This window comes from Solea solea, chromosome 14 (genome assembly GCF_958295425.1).
Source record: "Solea solea chromosome 14, fSolSol10.1, whole genome shotgun sequence".
In the NCBI taxonomy this organism is placed as follows: domain Eukaryota; kingdom Metazoa; phylum Chordata; class Actinopteri; order Pleuronectiformes; family Soleidae; genus Solea; species Solea solea.
In genome coordinates, this window is record NC_081147.1 from 2,913,727 (window position 1) to 2,936,211 (window position 22,485).

Here is a 22,485-nt window from a genome sequence, read left to right on the forward strand (position 1 = left end):
CTTTATGAGAGAGAGCCCAGACACTCTTCAGAAGAAACCCATTTTGGCCGCTTGTATCCGCAATCTCGTTCTTTCCGTCACTATCCATAGCTCTTGACCATAGATGCGGGTAGGAATGTACTGTAGATTGACGGGTAAGTCGAGAGCTTCCCCTTTTGGCTCAGCTTCTTCTTCAGCAGGACAGAGCAATGCAGAGCCCACGTTACTGCGGACGCCGCTCTGATCCGCCTGTCGATCTCCAACTCCATTCTTTCCTCACTTGTGAACAAGAACCTGAGATACTTCAACTCCTCTACTTGGAGCAGGATCTCATTCCTGACCCAAGGGTGGAGTGCCCTACTCCACCCTTTTGCCCCACGTAGGACCATGGTGTCAGATTTGGAGTCGCTTTTCAAATTGCAATTCAAAACTCGCCAGTTTAAAGAAGCATGCAACTTATCACCACCTGTCTCTCTATAAAGTGTTTTCATTTTCTAATTACATGTTTTTTAAACATATCTTTTATTGTTTTGAAAGGTGATTTTAGAAGAAAATGAATGTATTATGTTTGGGAGACAGAAAAAAAAAACATTGAGTCTAAACCCGTTTTTTGTTCTTTTCTTATATATGATGATTGTCTTTAACTCTGCAACAGTGTTGCTTTCAATCATTTATTGTAGGGCTGTAAAATATAACTGTTAACGCAAGGTGATATAATTGGTGGAATTATCATGGTAACTTTTTAACGCATGTGCAGGATGACCCGCTCCGTTTTAACGGCGTTACTTTTTTCAGTAACGAGTAATCTAATTATTGTTTCAATCATGATAACACGTTACCGTTACTGCCAAAAATGCGGCGTCTTACTTTAATTATTAGCATCACTAGCAACAATTATTAGCACACCTTTGCACCGCATGAGTATTTTTTGTTGCAGTACCACAAGTGGCCACCATGACAAAATTGTCTCCAAGGCAGAGGGGCGGTGCTCTATCCAGTTCTTTTAGTACAACCATGGCGTTCTCCCCCTCCCACTCCTGTTGCCTCAAACATGACACCAGCTTTGAGTGTGACCGGCTGATGATTGGCTGTTCTGCCTTAAATCCCGCCTCTCCTGGTGTGTTAGATTTAATGTTCTGCTTGTGCTCATGGATGTATTAGAGCACCTCCCCTTTGGCTCGGTTAACTCCTATGGAGTTGCTCATTCAGCACATATGACAAAAAAGTTTTTGACTTCCTGGTTTATTTCCGGGTTTTGCGGCACATAGAGCATGTGCAGTAGTGTTACTCCCATAATTTATGACGTCACTCTGGGAAATAAGATTTATCTGGGCTTTTTATGGCCTTTATGAAGATTTTACAAATGTGAAACTCCATAAATTAAACATATAGAATATAAAGATCTTTACTATGTCCATGTCTTGAGATGTCCTTAGAGTCTCTGTGTGGTCAATAGGAAAATTGCTTCTTTTTTTTTATGTCTGTTTTTATTTCCTGTTTGTTTGTTGATGTGTTTATTATTTTATACTGAATGTGTTTTTATACTTTTCTAGTATCACTCATTTAAATGGGAAACACTTGTGTTTCATACCTTTTGGGTTTGGCAAAGTTGATGAGTTTGTATGAATGAATTCAAATAAAAACATGTAATAACATAATTCTCAATTATGATTCTCAATTTGTAGAAAAGCCCCTGGTTGACACAAACGAAAGCAAGCATAGTCGTACAAATAAATCACACGAGTGAGTAAACGATCAACAGGAATGGCCAGCGTGGTAAATCCTAAAGCAGCCTAATTTAACTGCAAGTATAGCCAATACTTTTCACTACTTAAAGGAAATAATATATACGTCAAATGCACATTATGTCCTGGACAAAAGTGCTTCTCCACGTCAGTGTCAAGCAAAACACAAGTACACTGTTCCTGTTAGTAATATATTGTATTAAGTGTCCATTTCATTATATTTATTCAGATTTACCATGAATAATTGAACATGCCTATATTTAGAAATGTTGATTAATCGTAATTAATCCACAGCTACCCCATGATAATCACATTCAAATTTTTAATCGTTTGACAGCCCTCACTTATTGTCTTTTTATTTGTATTTTATGCATGGATTATCATTGCCACCCTGTCATTTAAATGATTTTCATTTATCAAGAGGATGCCTTTTTGATGTTTTGTTTTTATTTACACAGATAAGAAGCCATATCCTTGTGAAATATGTAAATATTTTTCAACATTTATATCAGAAACAAAAAATGTCCATGAGGCAATGAGGATTTCTCTTTTAGGAGCTGAAATTAGCAAACATATCCCTGTGCATATCCAATGAGAACATTAGCTGGTGAAATGTGACCCTGTGGCTTTAAAGGAATGATTACAGCAGATTCTTGTTTTTGATCAATTCAAAAATACTTTGCAGGCCCAACAAAGTTAAGTTTCCATATGTAACCACAAGGGGGCGAGAGAGGTCAGTTTACCATGAAAGCCATTCTGCCAAAACATTAGATCCTTCTGTAAAAGGATGTTGAACAACCTGATTCTTAGTTTTTACATAAGAGCTAAAATTCTAGATAAAGACAGCGACAGATAAAAAATATAATGGGAGATGTTGACTGACATAAAGAAACCTGTGCAGGGAGACCATTTAAGATGAAATAATGATAATGAAATAATTATGCTGAATACAAAAACTGCCCCACATGAATCTCTCATATTTATTATTAGTATTTGGATGAAGTTCACTTTTAAAAATATGAGTCGTAAAGCAAAACGTTTTATTTGGCTGGAATAAATATTTAAACTGTAGTTAAATATGTAGTTAAATATGGTGATTGGGTGGGATAACCCTTTACTAGATAATGAACTTCCAGAAATACTGGAATACAATACAGACCGTTAGATTTGAAACACACACAAAACTCTTCCGTAGTAGTGTACGTCAATAAAGAAGTTAGACGTAAATTAATGTCGTCGAAGGTCATCCAAGTCGTTAGATGTCGCTGTAGTTGAAACTGTGGTCTCCGGTACTGCAGACACATACTTGTCTTTTGTGGCCATAAGGGATATTTAACAACAATTAAATTGAATCGTTGAATTCAATAAATGATTTAAATCATATATACATCATATGTCCACGTCTCAAATTGTCCTGTGAACAGTTTCACCGGTCCATCTTTGACACAGCACTAACCCAGCGGAAGTAGACATCACAAAGCGGAAGTAAACAAACAAAGAGCTAGCAGCGTTAGCTCCGTACTCTGCATGCGGACATAAAAAGCGTGAAGAGGGTGTTGTGTTCATGTGTCGCAGGTAAAATATTCTGTTGTTAGCGAAGCAGCGATGTCTTCACTTCAGTGTTTCAGGGATTTAATCACCGAACGACTAACTGTTGCTGCTGAAGAAATATTCAGACACGTCGAAAGAACCGTCGTAGAGTACGAGGAAGAGTTGGATCGTCAGCGCAAACTGTTGGAGATCGTTTGCAAACCTCGAGTAAAGTTAAAGCGAATAGGTAAAACCACAATGGTCTTTTTAAATACTAACAAGTGAATGTGACTAATAATGCACTAATTACAACGTGTTTTCATACACATACCAATATAATCAGTCGTTTTACTTAAATAATAGAACACAGTGTTTAGTTTTAGAAGATAAGCTTTGACTTATTTTGTATCCACGAGGTTTTGACTAAAGAGACAAAAATGTAAAGTTAACATTCAGAACAATAGACTGAAATACATGGAACAATAGAAGCTAAATGTAAAGTGTTGTCTGCAGAGGAAGTAAGCAGATGCTTTAACACTGTCTTATAGATGTTTATCAACAGGGACAGCATGAACATTCTCCAACTGCTGGACTATAATGGTAATTTAAATGAAGGGTTTGGTAGGTTGACGAAAATTGGTTGACTGAATTAACCTTTTTTAATAGGTTACATTTTGCAGTTGTTATAAATTTACCAATAACTATCCAATCTTAAACTAACTTCCTTCTAAATGTACTTCAATGTCAATTGTAATCTATTCCTTTGTGTCTGTAGAGCTTCCACAGCAGCATGTCTGTAAAGAGGAGGAGGTTCTCACTGAGCAGCAGCTCTGTAACCAGGAGAGGAACTCCAGTCTGGACCAAGAGGAACCAGAGTCAATACAGATTAAAGAGGAGCAGGCGGTAATCTGCACCAGTCATGAGGGAGAGCAGCTTGAAGTGAAGCAGGAGGCTGATACATTAATGTTGACTCCTGAAAATGAGGAAAGTGACCACATGGAACCAGGAAGAAATGAGGAAGATGTGGATCTTCAGCACAGACTCCATATGAAGTGGGGCCCTGTAATAAAGTTACAGAGGACAGGTATGTACAGCCAGGATGTGGCTTCTGTTTTACTTTTATCTTCCAAATTTGTTTGTTTTTCACCATGATTAGATATGATTAAGAAAGGAATGAAAGATCCACCCATTATCTCAGCTGACATAGGGCAGTAGGCAGTAGTTCGCCAGTCCATCGCAGGGAGACAAACAACCATTCAATCTCACATTCACACCTATTGTCAATTTAGAGTCACCAAATTAGCTAATCCCCGTATTGCATGCACAACATCCATGTGGACGTACATTAGTCCCATTGTTGATCTAATTGTTGATTTAAAATAAATGTGGCTTTTTTTAATGAAACCTAATTAAGACACAGAACTCCCTTTTAACAGCAAGAAATCTTTGGCAGAGCCAGACAAAAATACAAAATACAAATATGTGTCTCGGATAGTTGGTGTGTAAGGATAATTGGTGGACACAGGAGGGGTGGAGGACAGAGAGGAAGGAGAAGCACAAACAGGAGAGAGAGAGAGACCAGGAGCAGATATAGTCATAAATTTAGAACGAACAGTTCTGAATCGGTTATGACTACTGCTTTTTTTTTCAAGCAGTACTACAATGTCAAGCAGCAGCAGCAGCAGAGATTGTTGATAAAAATGTATACTGATATCAACTTTAAATATTGCATTAAAGTAATGACAATAATAATCGGTGTGAGCACAAATGGGCAACAATTCTACTACTGGGGCGCGAACATGACTAAAATGATATTCTTGTCCAAGTCAACTTATAGTGTTGGTGGCTGTATTATTTGTCACCAAATGTGTACGGTTTTCGTTGGAAAAGAGGTTTTATTAATGATTGTTCGTTTCTCCCCCTCAAGGTGTGGTGGTGCTTGTAGTTTGTTTTTCTTGTCAGTTATTTTCCCTTTGGCTTGTTTCTCCCTAGAGTGGCGTCGCTTTGGTGGTTATCCATCATTATTCCATCAGTGGAATTTAGTTTTTGACCGGTGTTCTCAGTTTGGGTTAACAGTTTCCTTTTTCCTGGGAAATATTTTGTTTTGTTTTCCTCCCCTAATCCCCTGGTTAATATACAAATAGAAACAAACTACTGCTTGTGACAATAATAAAAACATAGGAACTGAATCTGGATCCTGAAAGAAGAAAGATTAAGATGAGAGAGAGGGGAAAGAAAGGAAAGACACACACTGATCTATTAAGACCTATTTGAAGCAATTTACTCCTTTTATGTTGTGATTGTTTTATCTTTGTGTTGTCAGCAATGTTGCAACATCACTGTGTCTTTGTCTGTAGAGCTTCCACAGCAGCATGTCCCTAAAGAGGACGAGGTTCTCACTGAGCAGCAGCTCTGGAACCAGGAGAGGAACTCCAGTCTGGACCAAGAGGAACCAGAGTCACTACAGAGTAAAGAGGAGCAGGAGGCTGATACATTAATGTTGACTCCTGTTAAAGAGGAAAGTGACCACATGGAACCAGAACCAGACAGTGACCACCAGCTCCTCTCTAACAGCTCTCCTGCAGCTCAGAATCAAGATCAGACAGGAAGTCACCATGTTGACTCTTTGTCTAATAGTCACGCAGAGTCAAAGCCATGCATTACCAAAGCAGAAAACTGTGACACATCAAATATAGAGTCTGAAACTTACACAGGTAAAAAGTCTTTTGAATGTGATACTTGTGGAAAAAGATTTGTTGATAAGTCTCGACTGATTATACATATGAAAGTCCACACAGGAGAGAAACCCTTTTCTTGCACTACATGTGGAAAGTGTTTTATTTCGCGTAAGGGCTTGATAGTCCATGGAAGAATTCACTCCATGGAGAGGCGATATACCTGTAAAACATGTGGAAGGAGTTTTCTTAAAAGTTCGGATTTGATAAGACATGAAAGAATTCACTCTGGTGAGAAGCCCTATTCCTGTGAAACATGTGGAAAGTGTTTTCTGCGAAGGCCTGATTTGATAATCCATGAAAGAATTCACTCTGGTGAGAAGCCCTATTCCTGTAAAACATGTGGAAGGAGTTTTCGTAAAAGTTCGGATTTGATAAGACATGAAAGGATTCACTCTGGTGAGAAGCCCTATTCCTGTGAAACATGTGGAAGGAGTTTTCGTAAAAGTTCGGATTTGATAAGACATGAAAGAATTCACTCTGGTGAGAAGCCCTATTCCTGTGAAACATGTGGAAAGAGGTTTATTGATGGAAAGGAATTGAAAGTCCATCAACGAATTCACTCTGCTGAGAATCCATATTCCTGTAAAACATGTGGAAGGCGTTGCAGGCGAAATTCGGATTTGATAAGACATGAAAGAATTCACTCCGGTGAGAGGCCATATTCCTGTAAAACATGTGGAAAGAGTTTTCTTAAAAGTTCAGATTTGATAAGACATGAAAGAATTCACTCTAGTGAGAAGCCCTATTCCTGTGAAACATGTGGAAAGAGGTTCATTGATGGAAAAGAATTGAAAGTCCATCAAGGAATTCACTCTAGTGAGAGGCCATATTCCTGTAAAACATGTGGAAGGGGTTTTCTGCGAAGGCATGATTCGATAATCCATGAAAGAATTCACTCTGGTGAGAGACCATATTCCTGTAAAACATGTGGAAAGTCTTTTATGCGAAGGCCTGATTTGATAATCCATGAAAGAATTCACTCTGGTGAGAAGCCATTTTCCTGTAAAACATGTGGAAAGGGTTTTATTCGAAGGCGGACTTTGACAGTCCATGAAAGAACTCATTCAGGCAAGAAGCTATAAACCTGTACAACGCGTGGAAAGTGTTTCAGTCAAGGTTTGTCTTTGGTAGAACATTAAGAAAACCTCATTTAGGTGAGATGCCATGTTTCTGTAAAACGTGGAAAGTGCTTTATTTGAAAGGAGAATTTGACAATCCATATAAAACCACATAGGAGTGAAGCCTTTCTCCTGTGAAACATGGAAAGGATTCTTGATATAGGTTTAGTTTGATAGAACATGAAAGAATTCATGCAGTTCATCCATCTTAAGTTTTTTACATTCCAGCATCATTTCCTCCCCCTTGGCCTCTTTTCCGTGAAAATAATTCACACTTCCATGGTTACCCAGGTGGCACCCAGCTTTATTTTTCCACTAAACCCTACTCAACCCTCCCACCCTGTTCCCTCTCCAATTTCCCGGTGCCCATATAATCAACAAAACCCCCTCTGTGAAATAAGATTTTTTGGGGCTTTTTATGGCCTTTAGGAAGGTTTTACAAATGTGAAACTCTGTGAATTTAAAATGTAGAATATAAAGATCTTTACATGTCTCGAGGTGTCCCATGAACACTTTTACAGGATTCTCTTATACTGTTGTGGTCAATGGGAAAATTGCTTTTTGGGCCGCATGAGTATTTTTTGTTGCAGTACCAGGAGTGGCCACCATGACAAAATTATTTTCAAGGCAGAGGGGGGGGGGGGGGGGGGGGGGTGCTCTATCCAGGGCTGATAATACATCCATGCTCATGCTGAGGAGGCGAGAACTAGCTTGGGTCATAGTTCACACACTAGAGTTTTTCCGTAACTGTCAGTCACTTTTGGACATATGGAAGCTGGATGTTGTCAATACTGATTATAAAATATAACGTAATTATATCAACAAGCTTTGTTAAATATCTATGTGAAATAATTGAGAAAATTGGTTCAAACCCAATTAGGCATTCATTTTCACAGATACAATTTTTATTAGTCATGTTTGTTCAAATTTTTTATGCCAGTTTTTATTTCCTGTTAGTTTGTCGATGTATTTCTTATTTTATACTGAGTGTGTTTTTCTACTTTTCAAGTATCACTCATTGAAATGGGAAGTTTTTTATATCTTGTGTTTCATACCTTTTGTACCCTTCTGTCATTGTATTCATCGTTTTTATTGTTTGGTCAAAAAATATGAAAACAACCCAACGTTACTGGGTTGGCAAAGTTGATGAGTTTGTATAAATGAATTAAAATAAAAACATGTAATAACATGCTTCTCAATTATCTCTATTTGTAGGTGCTCCCCCCCCCCCCCCCCCCCCTTCCGCCTCCACGAACCACATCCACCCCCCAACCTGAAAAGCTTGTTAAGCCCCTGGTTGACACAGACGAAAGCAATCACAGTCGTACACATAAATCACACAAGTGACTAAACGATCAACAACAGGAATGGCCAGCGTGGTAAATCCTAAAGCAGCCTTCTTTAACTGCAAGTATAGCCAATACTTTTCACTACTTAAAAGGAAATAATATATACGTCAAATGCACATTATGTGCTGGGCAAAAGTGCTTCTCAATGTCGCTGTCAAGCAAAACACAAGTTTAGGTTTGTGTACACTGTTGCTGTTAGTAATATATTGTACTAAGTGTCCATTTCATTATAATATTCAGATTTACCTAAATAATTGAACATTTTAAGCTCTGTTAAAGAGGGGGTGGAGGTGGGGTCCAATTCTTTGAGCACTTAAAATGAACTTGAAGGTAACGCAATAGTTACTTTCCCCATTAACTAGTTACTTTTATCATTTGTAACTCAGTAAGTTACTTTTTGGGAGAAGTCACTAGTAACTGTCACTAAGTAACGTTTCCAACACTGCCTGCCATTCCTCCAACTACGTCTACTCGTCGTTGCTTGACACTAACAAATGTTTGCAACCAGAGCAGCACACACACACACACACACACACACACACAGCAGCTCGGAGCGAACATTGATGAAAAGTATGTTGTGCTTGTTTTATAGTTTTTTCTTGTTGCATAAAAAGAAGGGGGCTGGGGGAAGCAAACACAACCCAGCGATCCACTCGGCAGATCAACAACACTCGTTGGTGTGAAAGGCCTTTACACTCAGAAAGATGAATAGGTAACAATGGCCACATTTAAGTGTGTGCAAGTGCAGTTTGTTAGTAATACCATCATTTGTTTAAACGTACATATCTGCCTTCTGTCATTTACCTTCCTGTTCCAACAACATGAATGCATTTTTCTGTCATATTTAGAAATGTTGATTAATCGTAATTAATCTACAGCTTCCCCATGATTATCACATTCAAATTTTTAATCATTTGACAGCCCTCACTTATTGTCTTTACACAGTGTCGCCCTGAGCCATTAGGGGGCCCTAAGCAGAATTTGATTTGACACTTGTATCCTTTAAAAATAGTCGTAAAGCAAAACTTTTCATTTGGCTGGAATAAATATTTAAACTGAAGGAGTTAAATATGGTGATTGGTTGGAATAACCCTTTACTAGATAATGAACTTCGAGAAATACAGAAATACACTACAGACCCGTTAGATTTGAAACACACAAAAACTCTTCCGTAGTATTACGTTAATAAAAAAGTTAGATGTAAATTAATATTGTCTCAGGTCATCCAAGTCGTTAGGTGTCGCTGTAGTTGTCTGCCGATACGGCCACCCGAAACTGTGGTCTCCGGTACTGCAGACACATACTTGTCTTTTTTTGTCCATAAGGGATATTTAACAAGCATGAAATTGAATCTGTTAATTAAATAAATGATTTAAATTATATATACATCATATGTCCGTGTCTCCAACTGTCCTGTGAACAGTTTTACAGGTCCATCTCGGACACGGCGCTAACCCAGCGGAAGTAGACATCACAAAGCGGAAGTAAACAAACAAAGAGCTAGCAGCGTTAGCTCCGTACTCTGCATGCGGACATAAACAGCGTGAAGAGGGTGTTGTGTTCATGTGTCGCAGGTAAAATATTCTGTTGTTAGCGAAGCAGCGATGTCTTCACTTCAGTGTTTCAGGGATTTAATCACCGAACGACTAACTGTTGCTGCTGAAGAAATATTCAGACACGTCGAAAGAACCGTCGTAGAGTACGAGGAAGAGTTGGATCGTCAGCGCAAACTGTTGGAGATCGTTTGCAAACCTCGAGTAAAGTTAAAGCGAATAGGTAAAACCATAATGGTCTTTTTAAATACTAACAAGTGAATGTGACTCATAATGCACTAATTACAACGTGTTTTCATACACATACCAATATAATCAGTCGTTTTACTTAAATAATAGAACACAGTGTTTAGTTTTGTAGAAAATAAGCTTTGACTGATTTTGTATCCACGAGGTTTTGACTAAAGAGACACAAATGTAAAGTTAACATTCAGAACAATAGACTGAAATACATGGAACAATAGAAGCTAAATGTAAAGCGTTGTCTTAAGAGGAAGTAAGCAGATGCTTAAACACTGTCTTATAGATGTTTACCCACAGGGACAAAATATTAACTTTAGATGTTTAGCGTTGCACAGTGAACATTCACAGCGTAACCTTCAACCACCTTGGAGAACTTTTAAATGATTTTTGAAGGTCACACTGGTCCAAGGAGCTCACATGCTCCACTTGCTGGACTATAATGGTAATTTAAACGAAGGGTTTGGTAGGTTGACCAAATTTAGTTCAATTCCATCTGGATTTTATTAAGGTGTTGGCTGAATTAACCTTCTTTAATTTTGCAGTTGTTATAAATTTACCAATAACTATCCAATCTTAAGCCAACTGAAGTAAATTTACTTCAATGTCAATTGTAATCTATTCCTTTGTGTCTGTAGAGCTTCCACAGCAGCATGTCTGTAAAGAGGAGGAGGTTCTCACTGAGCAGCAGCTCTGGAACCAGGAGAGGAACTCCAGTCTGGACCAAGAGGAACCAGAGTCACTACAGATTAAAGAGGAGCAGGAGGAAACCTGCACCAGTCATGAGGGAGAACAGCTTGAAGTGAAGCAGGAGGCTGATACATTAATGTTGACTCCTGATAATGAGGAAAGTGACCACATGGAACCAGGAAGAAATGAGGAAGATGTGGATCTTCAGCACAGACTCCATATGAAGTGGGGCCCTGTAATAAAGTTACAGAGTACAGGTATGTACAGCCAGGATGTGGCTTCTGTTTTACTTTGATCTTCCTCAAATCAGATTTGTTTGTTTTTCACCATGATTAGATATGATTAAGAAAGGAATGAAAGATCCACCCATTATCTCAGCTGACAGGTCAGTAGGCAGTCCATCGCAGGGCCACACAGGGAGACAAACAACCATTCACTCTCACATTCATACCTATTGTCAATTTAGAGTCACCAATTTACCTAATCCCCGTATTGCATGCACAGCATCCATGTGGACGTACATTAGTCCCATTGTTGATCTAATTCATCTTTAAAATATAAACTTGGCTTTTTTTTTAAATGAAACTTACTTTAGGAGAAGCAGGAGAGAGTAGTCATAAATTTAGACCGAACAGTTCTGAATCGGTTATGATATTTATTTTTTTCAAGCAGTACTACAATGTCAAGCACGATGAAAAAATGTATACTGATATCAACTTTAAATATTGCATAAAAATAATGACAATAATAATCGGTGTGAGCACAAATGGGCAACAATTCTACTACTGGGCCGTGAACATGACTAAAATGATATTCTTGTCCAAGTCAACTTTTAGTGTTGGGGGCTGTATTATTTGTCACCAAATGTGTACGGTTTTTGGTGGAAAAGAGGTTTTATTGATGATTGTTAGTCTCTCCCCCTCAAGGTGTGGTGGTGCTTGTAGTTTGTTTTTCTTGTCAGTTATTTTCCTGTGGCTTGTTTCTCCCTAGAGTGGCGTCGCTTTGGTGGTTATCCATCATTATTCCATCAGTGGAATTTAGTTTTTGACCGGTGTTCTCAGTTTGGGTTAACAGTTAACTTTTTCCCGGGAAATATTTTGTTTTGTTTTCCTCCCCTCATCCCCTGGGGGGTATTCCATCAAGCAGGCTAAAGGCAAAGCCAAGCTTAAATGGCCAAGTCTGGCTAATATGAGTGAGAGTTCGGTTCCATCAAAGAGGCTGAGATTAGCCCCAACTCAGTAACCATGGAAACTATGACTCTGGCTAAGCCTCAACCATGGCTAAGCCATAACTGTGGCTCAGATTTCCGTTCCATCAATCTGAGCCTCAACCCTGTTCCACCAAGGTGGCTAATGTGAATGCCAGCCAAGTAACCATGGTAACTTATGCTGCCGGGCAAACCTGGTCTGTAGCAGGCTAAAAGTGAAGCTTAGCACCATCTATGATCAAAGAATGTCCAATAGACAGAAACAGAGACACACAACTGTCATGGAATGTTAAAATAATATGTAAAACATAAAATATATAATAAAATGTATTAAAGAAATGATTTAAACTAATAATTATATATTATCTATAAGTACATTAAAGAACACTATCACCAAAATAACATATAATAAAAAATAACACACAAATAAATACAAAATTAAACTAATTAGCAAAGAAATATAATAAAAGGAAATCGTCATTCTTTTGATGTAACAAGGGTTAGGGCCTCCGATTGATAGGAGATAGATGATTGATTTGCTGTCACCTGCATTCACTTACTGTAATAGGGGTCCTCGTCTCCATTGAATTGCTTGATTTGCTGAATGATTCTAGATAAATAATAACTTTTTTACAATCAATAGATCTGTCATATGATTATTTCCTATAGAATGATAACCAACATTGCATTTCTTCATGTAATAATCTACCATCAATTGTATGATAAATGTGATGAGTCATGTAAAATACTTTGATTAAATGTAGCCTATTATTATCAAAAATGTAGGCAAGGCTACTTAATATAGCACATTTTAGCACAAGGTGATTCAAAGTGCTTTACATAAAATAAAATGAAAATACAACAATTCAACATATAGCATCTGGGACAAAATACAGAAGTAGCACAAATACAGCATGTAACAATGACAGGCTTAAATGAAAAGGATATCAATTCTATACAATTGGCCATGCAGGAAATAAATGAAAGCTATCCCATCGATTTGCATAACATTCAGTTGATTGCCGCGGTATTGCCCTTCTTTGGGATTATGTGGCTGTAATCCTCATATATCTCCATGAGGGGGGGTTGCTCCGCTGCAGAGAACATCTCTGCACGTTCTTTTCCTCTTGCTTTTCGGCATTTTTCACAGTTTCCGCGCTCGACTAGAATGGGCTTTTTATTTTCCCTGTGGGCGTGCACAAGTTGAGGCTTAACAGGTGAGGCTTGACTAAGCGTCAAGTGGAGCCAGCTGATTTCACTTGATGGAACGGCTTGGAGCTAGATTGGGAGATGGAGCTTAGTCAAGCTTTAAGCTTACACCTAAGTCTGGCAATTCTTAGCTACGTTGATGGAATACCCCCCTGGTTAATGTACAAATAGAAACAAACTACTGCTTGTGACAATAATAAAAACATAGGAACTGGATCTGGATCCTGAAAGAAGAAAGATTAAGATGAGAGAAAGAGAGAGAGAGAGGAAAGAAAGGAAAGACACACTGATCTATTGAGACCTATTTGAAGCAATTTACTCCTTTTTTATGTTGTGATTGTTTTATCTTTGTGTTGTCAGCATTGTTGCAACATCACTGTGTCTTTGTCTGTAGAGCTTCCACAGCAGCATGTCCCTAAAGAGGAGGAGGTTCTCACTGAGCAGCAGCTCTGGAACCAGGAGAGGAACTCCAGTCTGGACCAAGAGGAACCAGAGTCACTACAGAGTACAGAGGAGCAGGAGGCAGATACATTAATGTTGACTCCTGTTAAAGAGGAAAGTAACCACATGGAACCGGAACCAGACAGTGACCACCAGCTCCTCTCTCACAGCTCCCCTGCAGCTCAGAGTCAAGATCAGACAGGAAGTCACCATGTTGACTCTTTGTCTAATAGTCATGCAGAGTCAAAGCCATGCATTACCAAAGTAGAAAACGGTGACACATCAAAGATAGAGTCTGAAACTTACACAGGTAAAAAGTCTTTTAAATGTGATACTTGTGGAAAAAGTTTTGTTTATAAGTGTCGACTGATTATACACATGAAAGTCCACACAGGAGAGAAACCATTTTCTTGCACAACATGTGGAAAGTGTTTTATTTCGCGGAAGGACTTGATAGTCCATGGAAGAATTCACTCCGGTGAGAGTCCATATTCGTGTAAAACATGTGGAAAGGGTTTTACTCAAAAGCAGAGTTTGACAGTCCATGAAAGAATTCACTCTGGTGAGAGGCCGTATTCCTGTAAAACATGTGGAAGGGGTTTTACTCAAAAGCAGAGTTTGACAGTCCATGAAAGAATTCACTCTGGTGAGAGGCCGTATTCCTGTAAAACATGTGGAAAGCGTTTTAAGCGAAGGTCTAATTTGACAGTCCATGAAAGAATTCACTCTGGTGAGAGGCCATATTCCTGTAAAACATGTGGAAAGCATTTTATGCGAAAGCCTAATTTGATAGTCCATGAGAGAATTCACTCTGTTGAGAGACCGTATTCCTGTAAAACATGTGGAAAGAGTTTTCTGCGAAGGCCTGATTTGATAATCCATGAAAGAATTCACTCTGGTGAGAAGCCCTATTCCTGTAAAACATGTGGAAGGGGTTTTACTCAAAGAGGGGGTTTGGTAGACCATGAAAGAATTCACTCTGGTGAGAGGCCGTATTCCTGTAAAACATGTGGAAAGCGTTTTATGCGAAGGTCTTATTTGAGAGTCCATGAAATACTTCACTCTGGTGAGAAGCCCTATTCCTGTAAAACATGTGGAAAGGGTTTTATTAAAAGGCAGAGTTTGACAGTCCATGAAAGAATTCACTCTGGTGAGAGGCCGTATTCCTGTAAAACATGTGGAAAGGGTTTTATGCGCAAGCCTAATTTGATAGTCCATGAAAGAATTCACTCTGAGAAGCCCTATTCCTGTGAAACATGTGGAAAATGTTTTGTTGATGGAAATGAATTGAAAGTCCATGGAAAAATTCACTCTGGTGAGAATCCATATTCCTGTAAAACATGTGGAAGGAGTTTTCGTAAAAGTTCGGGTTTGATAGCACATGAAAGAATTCACACAGATGAGAGGCCACATTCTTGTAAAATATGTGGAAAGTGTTTTAATCAAAGGTGGCATTTGACAGTCCATGAAAGAATTCACTCTGGTGAAAAGCCATATTCCTGTAAAATATGTGGAAAGTGTTTTATTCAGAAGGGGAATTTGGTAGAACATGAAAGAACTCATACTGGTGAGAAGCCACATTTCTGTAAAACATGTGGAAGGACTTTTCGTCAAAGTTCGGATTTGAAAAGACATGAAAGAATTCACACAGATAAGAGGCCACATTCCTGTAAAGTATGTGGAAAGGGTTTTATTAAGAGGTGGGGTTTGGTAGAACATGAAAGAGTGCACACCGGTGAGAAGCCATATTCCTGTAAAACATGTGGAAAGTGTTATAATCGAAAGGGGAGTTTGACAGTCCATGAAAGAAACCACACAGGGAAGAAGAAATAAACCTGTACAACACATGGAAAGTGTTTCAGTCAAGGTTTGTCTTTTGTACAACATAATAAAATATCATGGAGGTGAGAAGTCATATTTCTGTAAACTGTGGAAAGTTTTATTTGAAAGGAGTATTTGATAATCCATGAAAGAAGAAGGAGTGGAGCCTTTCTCCTGTGAAACTTGTGGAAAGGATTCTAAATATAAATTCAGTTTGATAGAGCATGAAAGATTTCATTCAGTTCATCTTAAGTCTTTCACATTCCAGCATCATTTCCTCCCCCTTGGCCTGAAAACAATTTACACTTCCATGGTTACCCAGGTGGCACCCAGCTTTATTTTTCCAGGAATCCCAACTCTACCCTCCCACCCGGTTCCCTCTCCAATTTCCAGGTGCCCATATAATCAACAAAACCCCCCCTTCCTCTACATCACCTCTATTTTATAGCAGTTTCACTAGCTCCCAAAAAAATTCTGTATCACTTCCAAAATCCTATCTACATTTAAGACCATCCATCACCTCGGCCCTCCTTAGTTGTGCAGGAGACGAAGCGTCTCACCCTATCTTTAAGAGAGAGAACCCAGACACTCTGCAGAGGAATACAATGCGAGAGTGAGGGCGAGGGAGGAAGAGCGGTATTATGTTAACGTGGAGGGACAAGTGTGCTGTTCGTGGCTGCACAGTGGAGCACAGTGTTTTACACAAACTTCCAGCCTCAGAGGGTTTGAGTGTCCAGTGGATACATTTTGTACATGAAGCTAATGTGCCGGATAAAGTAAGCAAACGTGTGTTCGCACCACTTCGCATCAGGCTGCGGCCAGCGGTCGCCGTATTTAGTCAGCCACCGTATTTCACCGACGTACAAACACACATTTTTAAGAAAAGGTCAAATAGAGCTTGTAACTGACCATTCTGACACGTCCTAATTAAAAATATTTGTACAGTACGTCCTCCATGACCGGAGCACAGACTCAGTCACATACAACGGCAGTTTTTGCAGCTCGCCGCTGGCGATCAGCATAGCTGTCCCGAAGTCTTTTCAACTGATTTACTGTTCGGCTTGATCCTTGTGTCGGACGTCTCTTCCTGCGACGACACTCTCGCTGTTTTCCGCGCACGCTGCTATGTTGATATTGTCAGAGAACTAGTGGAGGGAGGGGGAGAGGAATGGAGCGGAGGGAACAGGAGCTGAGTGAGCGCAGTAAAAAGGACAAATCAGAAACCCCTGGAAGAAGTGGGTGTGTGTGTGTTTGCCTGTGTCTCATTTGCATGTAATGGGACCATGCACAAAACCGAGCGTTCTGAAAAGGGCGGTTTTGGCAGGGTTATTGAACTGCTAAGGGCTTCATCCTTGGTATTTTCACCAAAGCATGTCACAGACATGTTCATTAGGACACCAGGGAACTATTTTAACTTGTAGAAATAGGGTAATTTATGTCCCCTTTAATAATTAGCAACACTAGCAACAATTATTAGCATGCTTTTGGGCCGCATGAGTATTTTTTGTTGCAGTACCAAAGGTGGCCACCATGAAAAAATTGTCTTCAAGGCAGAGGGGCGGTGCTCTATCCAGTTCTTTTAGTACAACCATGGTCTTTTCCCCCCCACTCCTGTTGCCTCACACATGACACCAGCTTTGAGTGTGACCGGCTGATGATTGGCTGTTCTGCCTTAAATCCCGCCTCTCTTGGTCAGTTAGATTTAACGTTCAGCTCGTGCTCCCCTTTGGCTCGGTTAATTCCTATGGAGTTTCTCACCCAGCGCATATGCTAAAAAGTTTTGGACTTCCTGGTTTATTTCCAGGTTTTGCTGCACATAGAACATGTGCAGTAGTGTTACTCCCATAATTTATGACGTCACTCTGGGAAATAAGATTTTTCTGGGCTTTTTATGGTCCTTATGAAGGTTTTACAAATGTCCTTAGAACAGTTTTACAGGCGTCTCTTTGTTGTCAATGGGAAAATTGCATTTTGGGCCACATGAGTAATGAGCAATTTTTATTTTATTAGTCATGTTTGTTCCAATTTTTTTATGTCCGTTTTTATTTCCTGTTTGTCGATGTGTTTATAATTTTTTACACTGAGTGTGTTTTTATACTTTTCTAGTATCACTCTTTTAAATGGGAAGCTTTTTATGATTTGTGTTTCATACCTTTTGTACCCTTCTGTCATTGTATTCATCGTTTTTATTGTTTGGTCAAACAATATGAAAACAACCCAACGTTAATGGGTTGGCAAAGTTGATGAGTTTGTATAAATGAATTCAAATAAAAAAATTTAATAACATTACACACAGCCATTAAGATTCTCAATTTATAGGTGCACCCCTGGCTCACAGCTAGTGAGCTAAACAGAGAATCGATGAAGCAGCAGAGATGGCGAGTCAGGACTCCGATGTAAAGTTGGCATTTTCATTGTTTGTGGCTATAAAATCACTTCTTCAAGTACATTGTGATCAAAGGCAAGAACGTTCATGTAATGTGTACATTATGTCCCGGAGCAAAAACTTTGTCGACATCCGTTGTAAGCAATTCTAATTTAATGAAATTTAATGATCTACAGAGTTATTTGCCAAAAACACCGATTATTTAATTAAGAATAAGACTACAGAGCTAAACACACTTTTGTTGTTTAAAAGTTTACTTTTATTGTCTCAGGTTCAGAGAGTTTGATTTAATTTGCTAGAGTTAAATGCACTTTATATGGTATAACTGTTTACTTTTGTTACAAAGATAATACCTGAAGTGTAGGATAAACATCTTGCTGTCTGTCCACGTGCAATAAATATGGAAAGTTATGTACAAACATCTGTCTGTTCTACTCATTTCAACTGACTTGTGAAAACTACACAAAAAAATCCAAATTCTTCATTCTTCGTCATATTTAGAAATGTTGATTAATCGTAATTAATCTACAGCTACTCCATGATTATCACATTCAAATTTTTAATCGTTTGACAGCCCTCACTTATTGTCTTTACACAGTGCCGGCCGGAGCCTTTAGGGGGCCCTAAGCAGAATTTGATTTGACACTTGTATCCTTCAAAAAAGTCGTGAAGCAAAACGTTTTATTTGGCTGGAATAAATATTTATTAGTTAAATATGGTGATTGGGTGGAATAACCCTTTACTAGATAATGAACTTCTAGAAATACACTACAAACCGTTAGATTTGGCACACACAAAAACTCTTCCGTAATAGTATATTTTAATAAAAAAGTTAGATGTAAATTAATATCGTCGCAGGTCATCCAAGCCGTTAGGTGTCGCTGTAGTTAACTGCCACTACGGCCACCCGAAACTGTAGTCTCCGGTACTGCAGACACATACTTGTCTTTTTTGGTCATAAGGGATATTTAAAAGCCATGAAATTGAATCGCTGAATTGAATAAATGATTTAAATCATATAAACATCATATGTCCGTGTCTCTAATTGTCCTGTGAACAGTTTTACAGGTCCATCTCGGACACAGCGCCAACCCAGCGGAAGTAGACATCACAAAGCGGAAGTAAACAAACAAAGAGCTAGCAGCGTTAGCTCCGTACTCTGCATGCGGACATAAAAAGCGTGAAGAGGGTGTTGTGTTCATGTGTCGCAGGTAAAATATTCCTGTTGTTAGCGAAGCAGCGATGTCTTCGCTTCAGTGTTTTAGAGATTTAATCACCGAGCGACTAACTGTTGCTGCTGAAGAAATATTCAGACACGTCGAAAGAACCGTCGTAGAGTACGAGGAAGAGTTGGATCGTCAGCGCAAACTGTTGGAGATCGTTTGCAAACCTCGAGTAAAGTTAACGCGAATAGGTAAAACCACAATGGTCTTTTTAAATACTAACAAGTGAATGTGACTCGTAATGCACTAATTACAACGTGTTTTCATACACATACCAATATAATCAGTCGTTTTACTTAAATAATAGAACACAGTGTTTAGTTTTGTAGAAAATAAGCTTTGACTGATTTTGTATCCACGAGGTTTTGACTAAAGAGACAAAAATGTAAAGTTAACATTCAGAACTGACTGAAATACATGGAACAATAGAAGCTAAATGTAAAGTGTTGGCTTCAGAGGAAATAAGCAGATGCTTAAACACTGTCTTATAGATGTTTACCAACAGGGACAAAATATTAACTTTAGATGTTTAGCTTTGCACAGTGAACATTTACAGCTTAACCTTCAACTACCTTGGAGAACTTTGTCTCAAACCATGACACAATGTTTAAACGGAGTATGTAGTATGGAATTTCATAATTTTCTCAACTTTGAAAAGTTAGGTCATACGAGTCCAAGGAGCTCACATGTTCCACCTGCTGGACTATAACAGCAATTTAAACGAAGGGTTTGGTAGGTTGACCAAATTTAGTTCAATTCCATCTGAATTTGAGCAAGGAGTTGACTGAATTAACCTATTTTAATAGCTTCCATTTTGCAGTTATGAATTTACCAATAACTATTAGGCTAACTTCCTTCTAAATGTACTTCAATGTCAATTGTAATCTATTCCTTTGTGTCTGTAGAGCTTCCAAAGCAGCATGTCTGTAAAGAGGAGGAGGTTCTCACTGAGCAGCAGCTCTGTAACCAGGAGAGGAACTCCAGTCTGGACCAAGAGGAACCAGAGTCACTACAGATTAAAGAGGAGCAGGCGGTAATCTGCACCAGTCATGAGGGTGAGCAGCTTGAAGTGAAGCAGGGTACTGATGCATTATTATTGACTCCTGATAATGAGGAAAGTGACCACATGGAACCAGAACCAGACAGTGACCACCAGCTCCTCTCTCACAGCTCTCCTGTAGCTCAGAGTCAAGATCAGACAGGAAATCACCATGTTGACTCTTTGTCAAATAGAAGTGAGAGACGTAACAGGAACAAAGTAGAAAACTGTGACACATCAAAGATTGAGTCTGAAACTCACACAGGTAAAAGTCTTTTAAATGTGACACTTGTCGCAAAAGTTTTGTTTCTAAGTCTCAACTGATTATACATATGAAAGTCCACACAGGAGGACATTCATATGTTCATATGAATGTTACTTATTAGGGCTGTCTTTTTGTTCTTTGGGGATTTTCCTTTTAATTTTAGGGATTTGATTGCATTAATAGGTCCCCATAATTGATTAGTTTAAAACAAAAACCATCAAGAAATCAATTGGTAGATTATTGTCTACATATATGTTGTCCCTTTGATGGAGGATTTATATAATATGATGATGCTGAAATACTTCATTTTCTTTGTCACTTACGCATTCAGCCTGTCGGCAATATTCTGCCATGCCACATCCCTCGCTTTATTGATTGCCGCGGTATTGCCCTTTCTTTGGATTATGTGGCTGTAATCCTCATATACCTCCATGAGGAGGGTTTGCTCCGCTGCGGAGAACATCTCTGCACGCTTTTTTCCCTTGTTTTTCGGCATTCTTCGCGCTCGACTAGAATGGGCTTTTTATTTTCACTGGGGGTGTGCACAAGTTGAGGCTTAACAGGTGAGGCTTGACTAAGCGTCAGGTGGAGCCAGCTGATTTCACTTGATGGAACGACTTGGAGCTAGATTGGGAAGTGGAGCTTAGTCAAGCTTCAAGCTTACACCCAAGTCTGGCTATTCTTAGCTACGTTGATGGAATAGCCCCCTGGTTAATATTCAAATACAAACAAAGTACTGCTTGTGACAATAATAAAAACATAGGAACTGAGTCTGGATCCTGAAAGATTAAGGCGAGGGAGAGAAAGAGAGAGAGGACAGAAAGGAAAGACACACACTGATCTATTAAGACCTATTTGAAGCAATTTACTCCTTTTTATGTTGTGGTTGTTTTATCTTTGTGTTGTTGTCAGCAATGTTGCAACATCACTGTGTCTTTGTCTGTAGAGCTTCCACAGCAGCATGTCTGTAAAGAGGAGGAGGTTCTCACTGAGCAGCAGCTCTGGAACCAGGAGAGGAACTCCAGTCTGGACCAAGAGGAACCAGAGTCACTACAGATTAAAGAGGAGGAGGAGGAAATCTGCACCAGTCATGAGGGAGAACAGCTTGAAGTGAAGCAGGAGGCTGATACATTAATGTTGACTCCTGATAATGAGGAAAGTGACCACATGGAACCAGGAAGAAATGAGGAAGATGTGGATCTTCAGCACAGACTCCATATGAAGTGGGGCCCTGTAATAAAGTTACAGAGGACAGGTATGTACAGCCAGGATGTGGCTTCTGTTTTACTTTGATCTTCCTCAAATCAGATTTGTTTGTTTTTCACCATGATTAGATATGATTAAGAAAGGAATGAAAGATCCACCCATTATCTTCCGCTTTACTCTCCACTGGAGGGTCGCGGGAGGGTGCTGTGCCAATCTCAGCTGACATAGGACAATAGGCAGGGTAATCCCTGGATAGTTCGCTAGTCCATCACAGGGCCACACACGGAGACAAACAACCATTCACTCTAACATTCATACCTATGGTCAATTTAGAGTCACAAATTTAACAAATCCCTGTATTGCATGTTTTTGCACAACATCCATGTACATTAGTCCCATTGTTGATCTTATTTATCTTTTAAAATGGGTTAGACATAAACATGGCTTTTTTTTTTTTTAATTAAACTTAATTTAGACACAGAACTTTTAACACCTTTTAACAGCAAGAAATCTCTGACAGAGCCTCAAAAAGTGTCTCGGCCAGTTGGTGTGAGGAAAAATGTTGGACAGAGGAGAGGTGGAAGACAGAGAGGAAGGAGAAGCACAAACAAAAGAGACCAGGAGCAGATATTGTCATAGGTTTAGACCGAACAGTTCTGAATCGGCTTCTTTATCAACTTTAAATATTGCATTAAAAATAATGACAATAATAATAATAATAAGCAACACACTGAGCGGCGACAGCG

General features: G+C 39.1%; 1 protein-coding gene across 5 annotated transcripts in view; it reads left to right on the plus strand.

Annotated features, from left to right (window-relative positions):
- The window catches only part of LOC131472161 (zinc finger protein 420-like), a 40,380-nt gene that overhangs the window by 4,729 nt on the left and 13,166 nt on the right, over positions 1-22,485 (plus strand). For all 5 annotated transcript variants that reach the window (XR_009242070.1, XM_058649054.1, XM_058649056.1 and 2 more), the window contains exons 3-5: positions 4,030-4,338; positions 10,891-11,199; positions 21,480-21,788. Coding sequence is in view for 4 of the 5 variants with exons in the window: in XM_058649054.1 (XP_058505037.1) it covers positions 4,030-4,338; positions 10,891-11,199; positions 21,480-21,788 (927 nt within the window). In the remaining variant the exon portion in view is untranslated. The remainder of the gene's footprint in view (positions 1-4,029; positions 4,339-10,890; positions 11,200-21,479; positions 21,789-22,485) is intronic.